Here is a 17,554-nt window from a genome sequence, read left to right as displayed (position 1 = left end):
AAGAACTGGTGGGACCATAAAATAGAAGAAAGATATTGAAGATGCTAAATTGCTCTGGGACTTTAGAATTCAAACAGACAAGCAGCTGCCACCTCACACCCCAGTCTTAATAATTGTCAACAAGAAAGAAAAACAAATCTGGATAACGGATGTGGCAGTGTTTGGAGATAGCCGAATAGAAGAGAAAAAATTGGAGGAGATAACAAATTACAAAGACCTGTAAAATAGAAATCGAATGACTGTGGCAAAAGCAAGCTAAGGTAGTTCCAATAGTAATAGGCACCTTGGATGCAATCCCAAAAGAATTGGACCACACTTGAACACCATCAATGTTGATAAATTCTTCTTTAGTCAATTGGAAAAGGCACCTTTACTTAGAACATCCTGCAATAATATCTGTAACACCATCAAACATCCAAATCTGTCTATCCCAGGACCTTTGAAAATCCCCCATGGGTAGACAAAAATGCTGAATCCACTATGAACATCTGACTGTTCTGTGCAACAAATTAATGATAATGCAAATGTCAATAACAACAGTAATACTGACAGCAATAGTAGTAGTGAAGCACTATCTTCAGAGATGGGTGAGATTTTCTATGTTTTTTGCCAGTTTCCAACAATTCCTTCTGGTTTCTTGTTAAAAATGCCCATTAGGGAAAATGAACTTGTTTAACAACCACAGTGTTTGCTTAATGACCACAAGGTTCACTTAAACAGATCTCTCTCTCTCTCTCATCTCTTCCTTTGTCCCACTCCCTCTCTTTCTCATCACTCTTTCTCCCTCCTCCCTCTTTCTCTCCCTCTGTTTCTCATCTCTTTCTCCCCTCTTTCTCTTGCCCATCTCTCTCTTTCTCCATCTTTCTTTCTCCCTCTCTCTGTCTCCCTCTCCGTTTCTCATCTATTTCTCCCTCCTCCCTTTCTCATTCTCGGTTTCTCCATCTCTCTGTTTCTCATTTCTCTCTTTCTCCCCCCCCCCTCTGTGCATGCTGCGTGTGCGTGCATGTGCGTAAGCCTGATAGAGGACACAGCCATCCACAGGAAGGGGTTTGAGACTGCATCGCAGCCCTGAGTGCCAACATTACAACTGCCCCCCTCTTGGCACTAGAGGTGGCTTTAGAAGACCCTTTGAAACAGCACAGCTGTTTCAGGGCTGGAAGGGATCTCGGAGGTCATCTAGTCCAAACTCCTGCTCCAGCAGGAAACCTTATATTGTCTGGATTATGTTGGTGCCTCTAACAGAGGAAAATTGCCAGAAAGGAGGAGTTTACTAGGACAAAACTGTCATGCAGAGGAAGTCCTTGATTTATGACCACAATTGAGCCCAACATTTTGGTTGCTAAGCAAGAGCATTGTTAAGTGAGTTTCACCACATTTTACGCAATCCATGATATCTCTTGGCTTTAACAGTCATGTGCAGGTGAGGGAAGAAAATCTGAAGGCATGTGTAATGTTCTAACATAAAGAAATTATAGTTAAATGTGGACTCTGTGTGTTTTTCCAAATGCAGTGAGTGAGGTTGAATGTGTATACTGCTAGAAGAGGGGTGTGTGTGTGTGTTTACATACATGGAGTATATATAGTAGATAATGTATCTTTTTGTGTCCCTATAAACACTCTATACTATGTAATATGGCATATATACATAGGATTAAATTGTATATTTTGGATGTTCAGAAATAGTAAATAAATAGATAGAGAAATTGTATCTTGTTGAGGCCTTTGAGGTGAAGAGAGACCAGGCAAGGAGCCCCTTGACGTGAGTGATGTCAAGTTGGCCACACGCACCCAGTCACATGACCAACCAGCTATGCCACCCAGTCACATGACCATGAAGCCATGCCTGCCCAGCCAAATGACCAATAAGACTCACCCACTGTCAATGACCAACAAGCCATGCCCACCAAACAAGCCACACCCACAGAACCGGTAGTAAAAAAAAAATGAAACCCACCCCTGAATATCTTGGTGTGATTGTGCGGTCTGTATGTTTTAAGAAAGGTGAGAAGTATGCCAGAGGTATGATCATAAATTACAGAAACTTTTGCTAGCTAGCTCAGTCGTTGCCTTAGTTAGCAAGTGCTGAACTAGATTTTGAAATTCCTGCCTCAGAAAGAACAAAGCCTTTTAACTAAAGAAGTAGAAGGATTGAAACAAAGTATAACTGAGCATCCAGAACAGCAAAAAAACATTGGAATAAGATTGCCTGCAGAATAACAGAATACTAGAGTTGGAAGGGACCTTGGAAATCTTCTAGTCCAACCTCCTACTCAAGTATGAAACCCTATACAATTTCAAACAAATGGTGGTCCAATTGTTGGAGCTTCCACAATTTTGTTCCATTGATTAATTGTTCTAACTGTCAGGAAATTTCTTCTTAGTTCTAAGGTTGTTTCTAAGGTTGGTTAGTTCTAAGGTTGGTTCTCTCCTTGATTAATTTCCCTTTACTTCTTGTCTTGCCTTCTGGTGTCTTAGAGAATAAGCAATCCCTTCTTCTTTGTGACAGCCTCCCAAGTACTGGAAGACAGTTATCATATTTCACTCTAATCCTTCATTTTGTAGGTTAGACATACTTAGCTTTCTTAACCATTCGCCATACATTGAATAGGCTTCAGACCCTTTATTATCTTTGTTGCTCTTTTCATGATCTTAGGATCAGATTCAGAACTGAACACAGTATTCAGAGCATGATCTCACCAGCACATTGCAAAGTGGTACTATTACTTCTCATTGTCTTGTCACTATCGCTCTGTTGACATATGACCTTATTTTTCTCACCACTGAATTGCATTTTATTGGATAGGACCCAATGTTCTGAATCCTGAGTCTATCTACCAAAATATTAGCATTTCCCCTCAGTTTGGTGTCATCTGCAAATTTGAGTAGTTTCCGTTCTATCCCTAGTTGTCTTTGGACTTAGGACTAATGTGGAGAAATGTAAACCTTCTCTATTGTTACAGTCAATCCCAAAATTATAGTAAGTCTTTCAAAAGATTTTTGTAACAAGCTAGTTAAAAATGCCTTCCTCCTTATGTTTTGTATTTATACCTGGAGAAACAAGAGAGTAGCAGAATACTACATTAAGCTGGCAGGAATATCCAACACTCCAGATATGCTTAAGGTGCAGAAGGATTTTAATTGCCTACTGAGGCTTGACTTTCGGAGGCCAAACCTCCGCTGTAGGGAGGAGGAACCAACCAGATGGTTCCGCCCCAGGCGACTTATGGATCCCTTGAGGTTCCAGACGGAGCTTGGGGCTATTCCTGATACTCTCGCCCACAGTCCGGTGGAGACCCTGGTTGCTGCCTGGAACTCGGCAGCGACGGGGTCCCTTGACCGGATTGCGCCACTACGGCTGCTCCGAGGCTGTGGATCCAGGAGACCCCCTTGGTTCACCGAGGAACTCCGGGAGAGGAAACGCCGGAAGAGATGCCTAGAGCACTCGTGGAGATCCAACAAATCCAAATCGAGCCGAGCACTTTTAACATCGTGCATCAAGGATTACATCAGGGCAATTAGGACGGCAAAAAGATCTTATATTGCCACCTTGATTGCCTCCGCCGAGTCCCGCCCAGTCGCCCTGTTTAGGATAACCCGTTCCCTCCTAAATAGGAGGGATACGGGGGACCCCTTGCAGGGTAGGGCTGAAGAGTACGTCCAGTTCTTGGCGGACAAAGTTGCTCGGTTTCGGTCGGAGTTGGATTCCGATTCTGCAGATCCAGCCGAGGCACAAGGGGATAATCTGCTAGACCATCGCTGGGTTGAGTTTCAGGATGTTGCCCCTGGGGACGTGGACAAGGCCATGAGAGCTGTGAGTGCCTCCACATGTGTACTGGACCCGTGCCCCTCCTGGCTGGTTGTCAACAGCAGGGAGGTGACACGGGGCTGGATCCAGGCGGTTGTTACCGCCTCCCTTCGGGAGGGGGTCTTTCCCCCCGCACTCAAAGCGGCGGTGGTGAGACCCCTCCTGAAGAAACCATCTTTGGATCCAGCCGTTCTTAACAATTACCGTCCAGTCTCCAACCTCCCCTTTGTGGGGAAGGTTGTTGAGAAGGTGGTGGCCTTTCAGCTCCAGCGGGCCTTGGAGGAAGCCAGCTATCTTGACCCATTCCAGTCCGGCTTCAGACCTGGCTACAGCACAGAAACCGCTTTGGTCGCATTGACCGATGACCTCTGGAGAGCCAGGGATCGAGGCCATGCCTCCATCCTGGTTCTCCTTGACCTCTCAGCGGCTTTCGATACCATCGACCATGGTATCCTTCTGCGACGACTGCGAGAGGTGGGGGTGGGAGGCACTGTTTTGCAGTGGTTCTCCTCTTACCTCTCGGACAGGTCACAGTCGGTGTTAGTTGGAGGGCAGAGATCGAACCCTAGGCCCCTAACATATGGGGTGCCGCAGGGTTCGGTCCTGTCTCCCCTACTTTTCAACATCTACATGAAACCGCTGGGCGAGATCATTCGGCGGCACGGGATAAAATACCACCAGTATGCGGACGATACCCAGCTGTATCTGTCCGCCCCGTGCCAACTCAATGAAGCGGTGGACGTGATGAACCAGGGACTTGAAGCTGTTAGGGACTGGATGAGGGCTAAGAAACTTGTGCTCAAACCGGATAAGACTGAGTGGCTGTTGTGTTTCCCTCCCGCCAATTTGGCAAATATTCCATCTCTCAGGCTGGGGGGGTCAAACATTATACCCCTCAGACAGGGTCCGCAACTTGGGAGTCCTCCTGGACCCACAGCTGACTTTCGAACACCATTTGTCAGCTGTGACCAGGGGGGCATTTGCCCAGGTTCGCCTGGTGCACCAGTTGCGCCCCTACCTGAACCGGGAGGCTCTCACAACAGTCACTCGGGCCCTTGTGACCTCTAGGCTGGAGTACTGCAATGTGCTCTACATGGGGCTGCCCTTGAGGAGTATTCGGCGACTTCAGCTAGTCCAGAATGCAGCCGCGCGAGCGATCGCTGGCTACCTGTCAATCTCCAGATACGCTTCAAGGTGCTACTTGCCACCTATAAAGCCCTTCATGGTAGTGGATCTGGGTACTTGAGAGACCGCCTACTGCCGATCACCTCCACACGACCCATTAGATCTCATCGTTTAGGCCTCCTCCGAGTTCCATCCGCTGGCCAATGCCGACTGGCCACCACGCGGAGGAGAGCCTTCTCGGTGGTAGCCCCACCCAATGGAACGATCTCCCCGTGGAGCTTCGTACCCTCACCACCCTCCAGACCTTCCGCACAGCCCTTAGAATCTGGCTATCCCGTCAGGCCTGGGGCTAAAGATTGTAACCCGCCCGAATGGTATGAATGTTGCGTTTTAATCATGTACTGTCTTATATGTAAAAGTCTGTCCCCCCCCTTCCTTTTGACTGTGAGCCGCCCTGAGTCCCCCCAGGGAAAAGGGCGGCATACAAATAAACAATACCAATACCAATACCAACAGACCTGAACAATTGGGCCCTATCCAACAAAATGCAATTCAGTGGTGAGAAAAGAAAGGTGGTTTTACATTTAGGCAAAAAAAACCAAATGCACAGGTACCAAGTAGGTGGCTATGAGCCAGCAGTGTGCTGCAGTTGCCATAAAAGCCAACACTGTCCTAGGGTGCATTAATAGAATCAAGCTCACATGAAGTGTTTGTACTGATTTATAATGTCACATTAAGACCACATTGGGAATACTACATCCAATTTTTGTTGCCATAATATAAAAAAGATGTTGAGACTTTGGAAAGAGTGCAGAAAAGAGTAAGAAAGATGATTAGGAGACTGGAAGTAAAACATATGAAGAACGATTGTAAGAACTGGTTATGTATAGTCCAATGAAAAGAAGATATATGGGAGAAATGACCATGTCTAAGGGGGTCAATATATTCTCCAAACCATCTGAAGCCAGGACAAGGAGAAATGCATGGAAACCAATCAAAGAGATACCTATGGAGATTATCAGTCACCCAGGTCATAGTTGTCCCAAAGGTGCTTTTTCAAAAGGCAACTGGACTTTTTGATATATTTTTTTGAAGATGTTTCACTTCTCATCCAGCTGAGTTCAGCCTTTTTTAAAGCCATTTTTTGCCCTCCTCAGGCTTCAGAGGCTTTATAGGAGCCTGAGGAGGGCGAAAACAGCTCCCTCCCCCTGGAGGTCCTCTAGAGGCTTCAGGAGCTTCCCTGAAACCTCCGGAGTGGAAAAAAACCCACCCTACGGGCAAACCTAAAGTTCGGGAACGGATTTCTGGTTTGCTTGTAGGGCCAGTTTAAGCCCTCCGGAGGCTTCAGGGGCCTTCCGGAGGCTTCCCTGAAGGCTCCAGAGGACTAAAAATGGCCCTACGAGCAACTGGAAGTCTGTTCCCGGATTTCCGGTTTCCCTGTAGGGCTGTTTTTTTGCGCTCCGGAGGCTTCAGGGAAGCTGAAAAAGCATGCAAAAAATGTGGGGAGCACCTGTCATTCATGCATGCATGCGCGCTGGGGGGGGTTGTCTCTCCTGCTTGAGCAGAGGTTGTATTAGACTGTTATTCTCTTAAACATGTGCAGATTTAAGTGTATGAATGGAGGGCTCAGTCCATGAATTTGAATATGGATAAAGTGAATAAGATGAATTGAAGTTATCCCCACAGAATGCCTATGTCTCAAAATCTCTAAGAAAGGAGTAGTTCAGTGGTGGGTTCTTACTGGCTCGGTTCGGCCCTATTCAGCTGAACCAGTTGTGGTTTGGTGGCCTCAGTCACTGGAACTGGCAGCGACCTAGGCCTGCCACCACCCCCAAACTGGTTTTCTGGGCAGCGCCATAGGCGGGATCATCTTTTTTTCTTTCTGTTCATGTGCATCAAGCGCATATGCGTGCAGCACACACGAGAACTAGCAGTAGTGACTGCGGGAACCCATCCCTGGAATAGTTGTGATAATGATTTAAGATAGGAAAAGGTTGCTTTGGTTTAGCCAAATGTCAATCAATCAGAATAAAGCTGGAAGGGACTGTGGACCGTGATGGCAAACCTATGGCATGCATGCCAGACATGGTATGCAGAGCCCAGCTCCAATCACGTTTTTCCATTGCATTTCACTCAATCAATTCCAACTTCTCACAAAAGAAAAAGATCTTACGAAGTTGGAATTGATTGAGTGAACTTTTTCACTCATGCGCTTCATAATGGGAGAGACAGGGTCCCCTCCTTCTCCTGAAGCCCATTATGACGTGGAGCCACAATGCGACCTATGCAGCTCTTTCACTCCTCTGCTGTGGTGCCCTGTCATGGCAGAGGGATGAAAGAGCTGTCACCCTGTCATGGCGGTGGTGATCGCTGGAACCTTAGTGTGGGAGTGAAGTGGCAACAGAATTCTGCCTTCATCATGCTATATTTGCTGTTGCCGCCAGCAAAGAAGGCTGGGATAGAACGGCGAGGGCAGGTCTTGTGGGGTGGGGACCATCCTCCAAGCCTGGCCTTCCACCTCACTTGGTGAGGCCAAGAGAAAGAAGGGGAGACATGGGGAAGCGCTCCTCTCCCCTGGCTGAGCACTGAGCACAAAAGCCCAGCAGGGGGGCTGGCTGGCCCAACAGAAGTGCTCCCATTGGCATGTTGGACAGTGGAGGTCTGGCTTGGCTCTCGCAGTTGTCCTGCTGTTCGGCACCTCTGGGTAGACCCAGCCAAAGCCATGCTGGCCCAATCTTTCCTCTTCACATTGGGTAGACCAGAATAACCCCGTGGGCCAGATATGGGCCATGAGTTTGACACCCTGCCTTATACCATTTCAGACATATGACTATCTAATCTCTTCTTTAAAATCTCCAGTGATGAAGCACACACAATTTCTGACGGCAAGCTGTTTTGCTTGTAAATTGTCCTCACTGGTAGGAAGTTGATTATTATTATTCCTGAATATATAAGCCTCAGCAGAGAAATATTTGCTCATATTTAATATATTTATAGTGTGATAAAAATAATATAAAGGACAAAATCATATTTAATGGAATTGATTAGCAGGAAGAGAAAACAATGGCTAGTGATCCCAGTTATGCTAAAGGATGAAATCTTACTGCCCTGCCATCTGATGTAACCAGGTGAAATCAGATGCTACTGTTGATTGACGTAGCAGTTGTAAGTGATATTGAACTACGTATATGAAGAAGTTGTGAAAAAGGAAAAATATATGCTATTTCTCCATTAATTCCAGTGAATTTCACTACAAAATTCCCAACTCATCCTCCCAGACTATTGTTTGCAAAGCACATCTACTGATGGACAAAAGCTGTTGACTGATTCAAACCTCAAATAACATCAAGTCTCTAAAATGTTAGGAAAGTAATAAGTAAAGCATGCAAAATACCTAAATACATAATCCTTTTCATATTTTGAAATTAATAGGTACTCAAATTCTAAATGCAGAATTATATATGTCTTCTATTGAAAAAGGGCTTACCTGCAGTATAGAGTGACCAATAGGACTATTTTCTGAAAGTTCAGCCTCATACAATGGTTTCTCAAACTTTGGTGCATTATCATTCATGTCCAGAATAGTGATCCGCAACAAAGCGCTGCTAGCACGAGATGGGCTACCTCCATCTTGAACCCGGATAGTTAAGTCATAAGACTCTGACTGCTCCCGGTCTAGGTTTCCCATTACAATTAGTTGTGGCTGTTTCTCATCTTGATCCTCTGCTACTTGCAAGCCAAAAAGTTTCTGAGCATCTGAACCAGGCATGAGTTCATAGGAAGCAACACCATTGGCACCAGCATCACGATCCATGGCCAAAGGAATAGGGAAAAGTGAACCAATATTGGTATTTTCAGGAATGGCTAATGTGATGACAGGAGATGCGAAGTTGGGTGTATTGTCATTGATGTCCATAACTTCAATCTGCCCCTCCAGTAGGCGAGGGCTATTGTTCATCAGGTCTGTGATAGAAACTTCAAACTCCAGAAAACAAGGATCTCCTGGGAACAAGTGCTGGCATTCTCTCAGGCTTTCCCGATCAATGGAAGTTTCTGTTGTATAGATATCACCAGTCTTGCCATCCACACGCAGATAGGGGGCACCCACCTCTAATTTATAGAGATGTCCTACATCTGGGAAGCCATAGTCTGCTGCCAAACTTCCAATGAGTGTATTGGGTGGCTGCTCTTCCTGTACTTTGTAGACAACACGTGTTCCAGAACCAAAGTTGGGAAGCTGGAGGAAAAACCACACACCCAGGCAAGAAACCAACTGCTGCATTTTGAACTCTGATGAAACTGAAAGAAAAGAAAAGAAAAAGATCATAAACAACAGCAAAGTTCTAGCCAAGAAAACTTCATTTAATTTTTATATAAAGTAGCACGTAGCTGCTGTGGACTATATACAGATCTCTACAGAATAATAATAAAAAAGAACTCCCAGTTTCTTCCTGAATATAGAGAAAGCACTCCCAGTTTCATAACTCACTTCAACCTCGATACCAGAATAGCCACACCTGCCTGGCACCGGAAAAAGCCACATTTACTATTGCTTCAACACTTACTCACCATATGATAAACTGTCATCTTTAATGAAAATGCAAATAAAGGAAATCTATTGCCACCTTGACTATTGTAACTTTGCAGAGTTCCATCTAAAATAGAAAACATCAAGAATATTTACAGTATCAAAAAGAAATCCATGATATAACTCTGCATACAAAAACTTTAAAAAAATACACATTACAAATGCATACTACATAGAATACACAAAAGCAACCCTTCATGAAAATCTCTGCATCACTTTTCAGAAATTACTACAGATTAATGAATTGATTGCCTTAAAAATTCATCCTATTGTTAAAATGTAATGTCTTTTTAATACAACATGATTAGCCTTTTCTCTCATGAAGCAATATTTATTTACTTATTTACTGCCATATCCCATATTAATCCCATATTAACATAGCTAGGATTTTGGCATCAGGTGAATCAATAAACCAAGGTGGTCCTGGTATATTGTGGAATATCCTTCTTTACAAGGTTTCCCAGAAAGTTTTGTCCTAGAAAAAATAATAGGCATGCCTGCACTTACAATTTATGTCTGACTTCATGTCAACTCTACAGCAAACAGACAGGGTCTCATCTCAACTGAGATGAGCCATAGGCTTGATCTCATAATAAAGAATGTACAGATGGCCCTCCATTTACAAACAATTGTTTAGTGACCATTCTCAGTTTATAACGACGTTTTTATGTTTCTAATGACATTTTGATGTTGTCTCTGGGAATGGGGCACCGGATGAAGCGTCTCGGGGGAATGGAGCAGAATTCTAGAGTGAAGCTGAGCCTCACTGTTTGCAGAGCTCAAGCATCTGTAGTGGTCTCTTGCCATTGGCTGGTGAATAGTGCTAATCAACCACCAATGGGATGATCAGATTGAAAGTCACTTAGACCGGCAAAATGGCTGGTAGTTAGACCCACAAAAGGGCTGCTTGGTCTGAGGTTGTGTGATCCTGTCTCAAAAGGATGACCTGTCCTGAGGGTGGTCAATTACTTGGGGGTATGACCTCTGATAAAAAGTGGTGTTGCATCCTGTCTCCGGAGCCCAAAAGAACTGCCAGTGATAGTAGGGGGTGGTCCTTCGTTCCATTCTCCTGTACATGTGAGGAAGAGTCTTCCTCTTATCCTTTCCCTCAATTAGGACAGGGTCCAGTGCCTCCCCAAAAAGATTTCCACCCTTGAAGAGGGCTGATGCTAACCTCCACTTCTGCCTGCTAGTGACATAGCCACAGGAGGGGACGAGAGGTGACATTAGACGCCATGGCACTGGAAGCAAACTTGGCCATGTTAAGGGTTGCGTCTGCTGAATATTCAGCAGCTGCTATCAGTTTGTTAATATCCAGCTGCAGCCTTGTGTCCTTAGGTGAAGCTTGGGCCCGCATCGGTTCACCGACAAATGCGCTCCCGACAAAACCACGCCCACAAAACCGCACCCACAAAAAAGCGCCATCCACAAACAACATAGTGGGACACAAAAACAACATTTGTAACCCTAACCCTAAAACGTTTTCATGTCCCACTATGTTGTTTGTGGATGGCGTGCTTTTTGTGGGCGTGGTTTTGTCGGGCGCGCATTTGTCAGGTCACGGCCCGCATCTGGTGGAGCCAGAGCTAGGATGCCCTATTAAAGAAGGAAGCTGCTGTGGCTTATCTAATTGCCCAGGTGGCCACCTGGTGCATCCTGTGAGAAGATATCTCCGCCTTTCTATCATCCACTTTTAGACCTTCCACTGTGTCAGAAGGGAGGATGGCCGAAGATGCCAGAGTGATAAGAGGAGCATCCAAAGCTGGAACTTTAAGGAGTTCCTCAAAATCCTGATCCACCCCATACATCTTACTATTGATCCCCCTAGGGGCAGTAATAGAGCCCTTGTTGCTGAATAACATCTACAAATAATTTTCTTGTTCTATCACTGGCTCTGTGAACAGTAGATCATTAGGATCCTGAGGAGCTGGGGATGAATTTGTCTGGGATGAGGCCTTCCTCCTCAGATAGGCTTGATCCCCTGGATCATTTCCCCCCATAATCGAAACCTCACTATGAAGGGAAGGGGGGGTGAATGGGGATCCTGCAAGTAAGTTAGACGAGTTTGAGTCTGGGATTGCAGGCCTGATAATCAAGGGTGGCACGGAAAGCCTCTGTGGAACAGTGCTGACTATGCCCTGCAATATGGTCTCAGCGATGATGTTATGTAATTCTTGGGAGAGACCAGGGCCCTGATCCTCCCCAGAGCGGAGTCCCACTGCTGTGGGAGTAAAGGTTAGCTATCGGGGCAGAAAGCCTAGTAGTCAAATTGGGCTACAATCCTGCAGATGCCAGGCAGGAGAGGCGAGCAAAATCCTCCTCATAAGAGGCTGCCTGAAAGGGATGCATCTCATTGGTATCAATGGGTGACCAATTTAACTGGCTATCTTCCAGAATCTGCAAAGGCAGTTCTGTTTCCAAAGGGTGGGAAACCTTGGGCCTGCTCACTGGAATTCTGGGAGCCCTGACTGCTTCTGCCTGTTTCTGGGTGTCGAGAAGTACTTTTCCAAGGCCCTTTAACTCCTCTTTGCATCTTTCTCAGAAGCTGATGAAGCTCTCCTGGAATCCGGGGTCTGGGGCTTGTCTGAAGGCCCCCTTGAAGTTGACCTTTGCTGCCTGGGAGAAGGTTCAGCCGGGCTGCTGCTTGCAGGCAAAGATTGGTCTGCCATTTTGAAAATGGTCCGTTAGTGCTACTTGATTTTTGCTCTAACTGTAATTCAAATTTGCCTTTCCCAAGCCTGGGAAGACCCCCTTCAAATGCAATGCTGGCTAGTGGATCAGAAATATTACTCTGTTCTTCAAATGACCTAAGAGAGAAGCAAATAACTCACAGTGGATCACTGCCAGCCAGAAGAAATGGTGTGAAACCTACAACACGGCTTGCAAGCATGAAAACAGTAGCCAAAGTAGAAGCAGGAGCCAAAGCCTCGGTCCTGCAATCAAAGCCTCGAGATGTGGAGGAAGCTCACAGCTATGAAGTTTTTCTTTGTAATATTTTTCTTTGACTTTGCAATCATAACAAAAAACCACAGAATGTATGTGTGGAAATTTGCTAGGGGAATTGAAGGAGAAAAAGCAATATGAATAAGCATCATAATCTGCAAACTAGATGTAATATTTGCCTTCTGTTTGAAGAAGACTCAAACTACATCTGCTGCAAATACAACTGTATTTCTTGATGAAAGAGAAACTGAAGGGATTTTGCCCAGAGGTGCCCCAAACAGTGATATAGGAGGTGCATAAATTTAATTGATTAACTAATTTAAGGACAGTGTTGTTATACTGCTCTTCTGCATCAGAAAAGTTAAAAAGTTTGTAACAGAATGTGCTAAAATGCTCCAGGACAGAGCAAATTTAGCTCTTCAAGATAGTTCAGTTCAGTAAACAGATACAGCAAATGCTATTTTATTATTGTGGGGTATAACAAAATCTTGAAAGCCTGAGTGTTTCCCTGACTCATTTTATGCCAAACTGAACCAAGAGATTATTTTGTGTTTCTTTCTCATACCTTCCCTTTCCCAAGAATTATCTTGTCTCTTCCCTTAAACTCATAGTTTACTGACCCTTGCACTAGAGGCAAGAATACTTTAGACCAGTGGTTCCCAAACTTTTTCAGTCCACCGCCCCCTTGGTGCTACAAAATGATCCTCAGTGCCCTACCCAGTGGGGGAATTAATATTTTTTTCTACTGCTTCTGTGGGTGTGGCTTGGTGGGCATCGCTTGGGGGGGGATCATGTGACTGGGCTGTTTGCACGACGGAAGGAAGATAGTAACAGTAAAATTCAAAACTGTAACAATTAATTGCACATTTATTCAAAATCAATTTAAAAACCTTTTTAGTTAATGTTAATTCAACAAAATTGTTGAACATGATCCAGTGATACCAGGTTTTCAAAGTCTGATAGTCATTTATCAAGAACCTTAGTGACTAGTAACTTAGTAAACTCAGTAAAATTTAGTAACTACTTCACTATTCAGTAAATTCTTAATGTGATGGATGGGCTTGATGAAGTGATACCAGTTTCCCAATGTCGGGTTTTAAGTCACTTAGCAGGAGTCTTAAATCACCACGTTCAGTAATCTGGAGTCCATTTCTTTGCTTGGAGAGAAGTTGGATGACCACACTGAAGCCACGTTCCACCAAATATGATGTTGGAAATGCAACAAGGAACTTCTTAACCACTGTCCATAGTGCAGGATAGCGATCAGAAATTTCTTCCTGTAACCAAAACTCTTGGTACGATTTCTTAAACTTTGGCTTCAGCTCAATGTCATTTTACAGCTCTATGAGTTGTTCCTCCACTACCCCATCTTCCTCAGTATCTGAAAATGGATTTATCACTTAATCTGGAATTTCTATCAAAAGAAGATCCTGATATCGCTCAGACATATCTTTATGCAGCATGTTCAAATGGTCACAAAAAACTTGAAGATCATCATCTTGTATCCCACCTTTCTCTTCTAGCTCAGAGAAGCTTGGAAATTGGTATAGCTCGCAACGGCCTATATTGCACTTGAATAGAGTTAACTTTGAAATAAACGAAGAGATGACAGATTTGGCCTTAATAAGAATTGACCTAATTTTCTTGCAACTGCAAATTCACCTCATTGAACTTTGCAAATAGTTCTGATAAATAAGCAATGTCATGCCTGATCTCTTTGAGTTCACCACTGAGTAAGGCATTCTTGTTTTCAAAAAACTCCACGTCACAAAGATTATAAAAGCGTCTCACACAGTTGCCTTTTGATAGCCAACAAACTTCTGTATGAAGCAGCAAACGATCAAAATCTTCATCATTGAAAATGTATTGAAAAAGTGATTTATGAGCATTTTTGACAGTTATGACCAGTGTAGCATACCCATGGTCGTAAGATCAAAATTTGGATGCTTGGCAACTGACTCATACTGTATTTATGATGGTTGCAGTGTCCCGAGGTCATATCATATCTTTTGCAACCTGACAAGGGAAAGTCAATGGAGAAGCCAGATTCACTTAACAACGTTAGTAACAAGTGCAGTGATTCATTTAACAAGAAATTTTGGACTCAGTTATAGTCATAATCTGAGAAATACTTGTAGTCTGCAGCAGGAGGAAAAAGGCTTTTCAGAGGGCAAAGAGATAGCAGAGTTTGGAATGTAGGCAGGAAGAGAGCAAGTTTGTATCTTCCCTAGCAATTTGTGAATAGTTATCTTACAACTATTAGTTTAGTGACAATATGAAGTTACAATGGCACTGAAAGAAATGAGTTATGACTGTTTTTCACACTTATAATCGTTGCACCATTCCCATGCCCATGTGATGAAAATTCAGACACTTGGCAACTTACTCAATATTTATGATTGTTGCAGTGTCCCGGGGTCATGTTGATCACTTTTGTGACCTTCTGACAAGCAAAGTCAATAGGAAAGGAGGAAAAATGCCACTTTATAGCTAGTACAACTAATGATTAAAGATATTTCACTCATTACTGGGAATGAGATCAGGGCAATGACAATTCATTTTGAGGGGAAACACAAGGATGTAGTCAGGACATGATGTTAAACTGCACTGTAAGCTACTTTTGAAAGGTGTGTCAATGCTTGAGAACCACTTGTCTCAATTCCACAAACTTCTGAACAAAACATGCCTCCCTCTTTCAGCAGATCAGCCAGCTAGCTAACGCTATAAAAATTATTACTAATTTAAAACACATTTTCTGGAGTATTTCCAGCAGTGGGCAAGATTAAGATTGTTTATAAATCCAGATGATTTTAAAAAGAATCCTATTAACAATACTAATACTATAGAAAAAAACGTGCATCTATGAAGTAGTTGCAAAATCACGCCCTGCCCAGCATGAAAGAATTACAATCCACAACCTGTAACACAAACACCTGTAACCAAACGACATACTGTATGTGATGATGGGCTTTGGTTTTTTTTTTGTCCCCCCCCCTTTGGTGGGTTTTTTTTCTTTTCTTTTTTCTTTTTTCTTTTTCTATTGTTGTGTGTTTATGTTGTCTATGTAACAAAAATAAAAAAAAATTATATAAAAAAAAGAATTACAATCCACAACCTCTTTTGTACGCTGTTCAATCCTTATTTACATAAGAAAGTAGTTCAAGCGGAGTAGACACTCTTCCTCTTAGAATCACATTCCAAAATTTCAGCTTCCCATGCAATTTTTAATGGAGGCAGAAGCTCAGTTTCTACACAGCATGACAGACCGGGCAAGGGTCCCCATGCGATCATGTTGGGTGGGACAGGACCTTCGGCTCTTGTGAAGCTGTTCACCCACATGCCCATTCGTTAAATAACAGCAGGCCGCAGAGAAGGAAGGTGGCAAAATCGGCGAGAAGCAGGGAAGACAACTTCATCGCTACGTTTAGGGTTCATGCCCCCCCCCACAGCTGGAGGAGCAGTTTTAACTGCCAGTCTCGTGCAACAAAGAACCCAGCCCTTCCACCCATTGAAGGCACATGTAAGATCCAAGCCTTCCCAAAGGAGCGGCGTCGCCTGTTCCTGGCAAGGCGAGACTGAGCCGCCACCTCCACACAAGCCGCGCAGGGAAGGACTCTCGCTTTTGGTCCCATCGCATTCCCTTCTGCTCCTGTGCACTAAGCTAGGCAAGTCGGGAGTACAGTACAGCAGAACACCTCCAGCACTACTCTGCCACCTCCCTTGCCTCTTACCGCCCCTTGCCTCTTAGCGCCTCCCTAAGCCGCCCCACCATCCCAGGGGGCGGTACCACCCACTTTGGGAACCATTGCTTTAGACCATTGCTACACAACACTAAAAGATGCTTATCGGTCTTTACCACGAGGAGCTGAGGGCCATTCTGATCACTGCATGATTTACCTGCTTACAGACAAAAGACTTAAAAACACGAAACCAACTATTAAATCAGTAAGGACTTGAACTGAGGCTTGTTTCGATTGCACTGATTGGAATATTTTTGAAAATACCTCTGCAGACCTGAATGAAGTCACAGATACTGTAACATCATGTCAGTTCTGTAAAGACCCATGTGTACTGACCAGGAACTTGCGAATGTACAGTAACAATAAACCTTGGTTCACAGCTAAACTTAAGCAGCTACGTTGTTCCAAAGAGGAAGCCTACAGAAAAGGTGATAGAATGCTGTGCAATCAGGCCAGAAACATACTAACAAGGGAGATCAGAGCAGCAAAAAGAAGCTACTCTGAAAAGCTAAGGAATCAATTCACAACGAATGAGCCAGCAAACATGTGGAAAACTCTTAAAAATATCACTGGTTATGGCAAACCTCCTTCCCAGGCTGAAGGAAATCAACAACTGGCAGATGACCTGAATGTATTTTACTGCAGGTTTGAAAGGAAACTGCAGCCACCTATCTCCACAACCCCCATCTCAAAAGCAAGCCTCCTACAACTGACCCCATCCCATTGGGTTCACAACCCCTACTGACCACAGAAAAGGATCTATTTCTAGACATTTCTATTTCTTGTTTAAAAGTCTGTGTTGACCAATTGGCCCCCATCTTCACCCGAATTTTAAATACATCACTAAAGATATGCTATTTTCCTTCTTGCTTCTAACGCTCTATCATCCCAGTGCCAAAGAAGCCCACCATCAAGGAACTGAATGACTACAAACCAGTTGCCCTAACATGTGGGTCAGCAACCTGCCCTTTGGGCCCTCTGCTGCAGCTCCCTGCTATCATGGCAGAGAGATGAAAGAGCTATGTCGTGTTGCAGCAGTGGCATGGCCAGAGCCTTAGCATGGGAGTGAAGCGCTCCTGCAATTGCCTTTGCAGGGCAACAGCATTCCGTCTTCATGTGTACTTCACAGTACATTTGCTGTTGCCACCAGCAAAAGGGGCTGGGATAGAACGATGGGGATGGATCTTGCAGGGTGGGGGCCATCCCTCAAGCCTGGACTTCCTCCTTCCTTGTCAGCAAAGCCAAGAGAAAGAAAGGGGCGGCGTGACGACGTGTTCCTCTCCCCCGCCGAGCACCAAGCACAACAGCTTGGTGGTGGGTGGAAGGCATCAGGCGTCTCCATCCACCTCAGCA

At 44.4% G+C, this 17,554-nt stretch overlaps 1 protein-coding gene across 2 annotated transcripts in view; it reads right to left on the bottom strand.

Annotated features, from left to right (window-relative positions):
• Positions 1-17,554, bottom strand: part of PCDH1 (protocadherin 1) — a 179,832-nt gene that overhangs the window by 116,913 nt on the left and 45,365 nt on the right. For both annotated transcript variants that reach the window (XM_087721830.1, XM_087721829.1), the window contains exon 2: positions 8,418-9,229. In XM_087721830.1, coding sequence (XP_087577956.1) covers positions 8,418-9,212 — 795 coding nt within the window. In that variant the 5' untranslated portion in view covers positions 9,213-9,229. The remainder of the gene's footprint in view (positions 1-8,417; positions 9,230-17,554) is intronic.

This window comes from Thamnophis sirtalis, unplaced genomic scaffold (genome assembly GCF_051295495.1).
Source record: "Thamnophis sirtalis isolate CommonGarterSnake01/CBP01778 unplaced genomic scaffold, rThaSir2_p1.2 scaffold_8, whole genome shotgun sequence".
NCBI classification, from domain to species: Eukaryota; Metazoa; Chordata; class Lepidosauria; order Squamata; family Natricidae; genus Thamnophis; species Thamnophis sirtalis.
This window is presented reverse-complemented; position numbering and strand designations above follow the sequence as displayed.